Raw genomic sequence first — 2,006 nt, 5'->3', positions numbered from 1 at the left:
TTTTGTTAATCAGTTAGGTGTTAGGGTTGCTATAAATATAATAATCTGTTCCTAACAACCTAACCCTCTTTCTGTTAGTTGTTCATTTTGGTTGAGAAAACAGAATCTTGTTTTTCTCTCTTGTCTTTCTTTCTTTCTTGTGTTTTTGCAGGTTCGCCATTGTTGAAGGGGGAGCTTGTTGCAGAGCTGTGGGAAGTTCTGATCAGATTCGAAGGGAGTTCGGATCTAGCTAGTAGAGGGATTCAACTAGCGTGCTTGAGGGGATCTTGAGCGTTTTTGAATCGAGGGATTCGATTCATAAGTTCCAAGGGATTTGGAAATTGTTCTTGAGTGGTTACTCAAGTTTTTAGGGTAATCTGTAATTTCAGTAGTGTTAAGACGTTGATTTCATTTTGGAACTAGTCATTGTACTTAACATTTTATTTGTTAGTGAAAGTTACATCTTACCCGACCCAAGCACTAGTCGGCTGGAAATTGTTCCAGTGCAGATGAAGCTTGTAAAATTCTATGTGTGATTTTACTTTGCTTTAATTGTCTATTACATTCTAGTAGAATAATTTCTTGATTCAAGAAGTTAGATATTGCACCTTCACATTGGTATTGAATCCTTAAACTCCAAGAAAACCTCATGAGCATGCTTAACGCCATTCCTCTTGACCAATGAATCCATAAGAATATTCAACGATGTGATGTCTTTGCTTATGCCAAATCTCTCAATTCCCCTTAAAACATCTATGGCTTCCTTATACAAGCGAGCTCCTGCAAGTCTCCCAATGACCTTTGTCATTGTGACCAACGAAAAGTACCCATCCAAACGGTTCATTTCCTCGATCAATCCCCACAAAAGCTGAAACTTTCTTGCTTTCCCCAAGATATCAACCATTAAGTTGTACGATTCCGGGGAATGCCTATAATCTGTTTGTGTTTCAGCCCAAATGAAAAAATCGAAAGCCAAGACCCACTCATTGCTAAATCGCATCAAAAATTGATGTACTATACTATCTGACAAAGTTAAACCACAATCATTAAGAGCTTGATTTACTTGTTCAGGTGAAGAAAATCGTCTATTAAGAATCCGCTCAGCAGTGTCGTAGAGAGATTGTCGAAGTTGTTTACGGGGTTCGAGTTCAACAAGCCTCTGATTCGGAGATTCGACCCAATAAACAAGAGACGGAATAACAAAATCATCATCTTCTTCCTGAGGTGACTCGGTCTTGGTGCATTGTGAGTTAAAAAGAAGGTAACGGTGCAAAGCAATGGTAGTGGGTTTTGGAATGGAAAAGAGAGTAGCTACCTGCAATTTTAACAGCATCTAGAATTGAGATGTCAAGCCTTCGAACTGAGCAAACGTCTTCTAACTTAAACTCCTTCAAAGTCTAAACCTTTGTTCATAATTTTGATCCGTTTAACCTCTAAATTTGACACGCTACAATCACTACGGTGACGGAATAACTGGCAGCGTTGATTGTCGAGCGACCAAGTCGCCACTGTGCCGGCGGTGGTAGATGCTGCATGGGTTCGTCACTGACACCTAGAGAATAGAAGAGAATAAGATGAGGGAGATGTTGGATCGGGCCGAAGAGAAGGGCAAGCCGAGGTTAGCCCAAACCAGAAATAACTGAAAATTTTCTTCAACAGACTTAAAATATTAATTCTCTCCTACTTTTCCTTTTCCCTCACTTTATTTGAAATAATAATTTATTTTTTTATAAAAAAAAATGTCATTTTAAATACAGTAGCTGCTCCTCAGTGGTGAGATAGGGTGAACAAGAAAAAATAATTGTAGCAATGACAACTTAAAACATCTAAATATCTCAATAAAAAATCAGAGATATCCTCTGTCAAACAAGTTGTTTTTATGTACAAAGAACATTCACAGCTAATTCATAAAACAAAAAACATGAATTGGAGACACTTCTAAAAAAAATTTAGATAAAAAACTTGTTATATTTTATAACAAAAATCCAATGTCAATGTAAAATATATTTTTCTTAGTAAAAGTAGAT

General features: G+C 37.0%; 1 protein-coding gene across 1 annotated transcript; it reads right to left on the bottom strand.

The window, feature by feature from the left end:
* Positions 1 to 589: 589 nt before the first annotated feature.
* On the bottom strand, positions 590 to 1,514 carry LOC133814348 (pentatricopeptide repeat-containing protein At3g22670, mitochondrial-like). Its single transcript, XM_062247319.1, has 2 exons — positions 1,440 to 1,514; positions 590 to 1,294 (listed from the first exon to the last, which is right to left on the bottom strand). The coding sequence occupies exons 1-2, from the start codon at positions 1,512 to 1,514 to the stop codon at positions 590 to 592; spliced, it is 780 nt and encodes a 259-aa protein (XP_062103303.1).
* Between the last annotated feature and the right edge of the window lie 492 nt (positions 1,515 to 2,006).

The sequence above is a fragment of the Humulus lupulus genome, chromosome 2 (assembly GCF_963169125.1).
Source record: "Humulus lupulus chromosome 2, drHumLupu1.1, whole genome shotgun sequence".
Taxonomy (NCBI): Eukaryota; Viridiplantae; Streptophyta; class Magnoliopsida; order Rosales; family Cannabaceae; genus Humulus; species Humulus lupulus.
The sequence above is the reverse complement of the archived record's forward strand: the minus strand, read 5'-3'. Positions and strand labels throughout refer to the sequence as shown.

Excerpts from the sequence above, each read along its gene's own strand:
- LOC133814348 (XM_062247319.1), bottom strand. The coding sequence starts at position 1,514 with ATGCAGCATCTACCACCGCCGGCACAGTGGCGACTTGGTCGCTCGACA. Across the intron at positions 1,295-1,439 it reads CTGCCAGTTATTCCGTCACC|GTAGCTACTCTCTTTTCCAT; the intron begins GTAGTGATTGTA and ends TTAAAATTGCAG.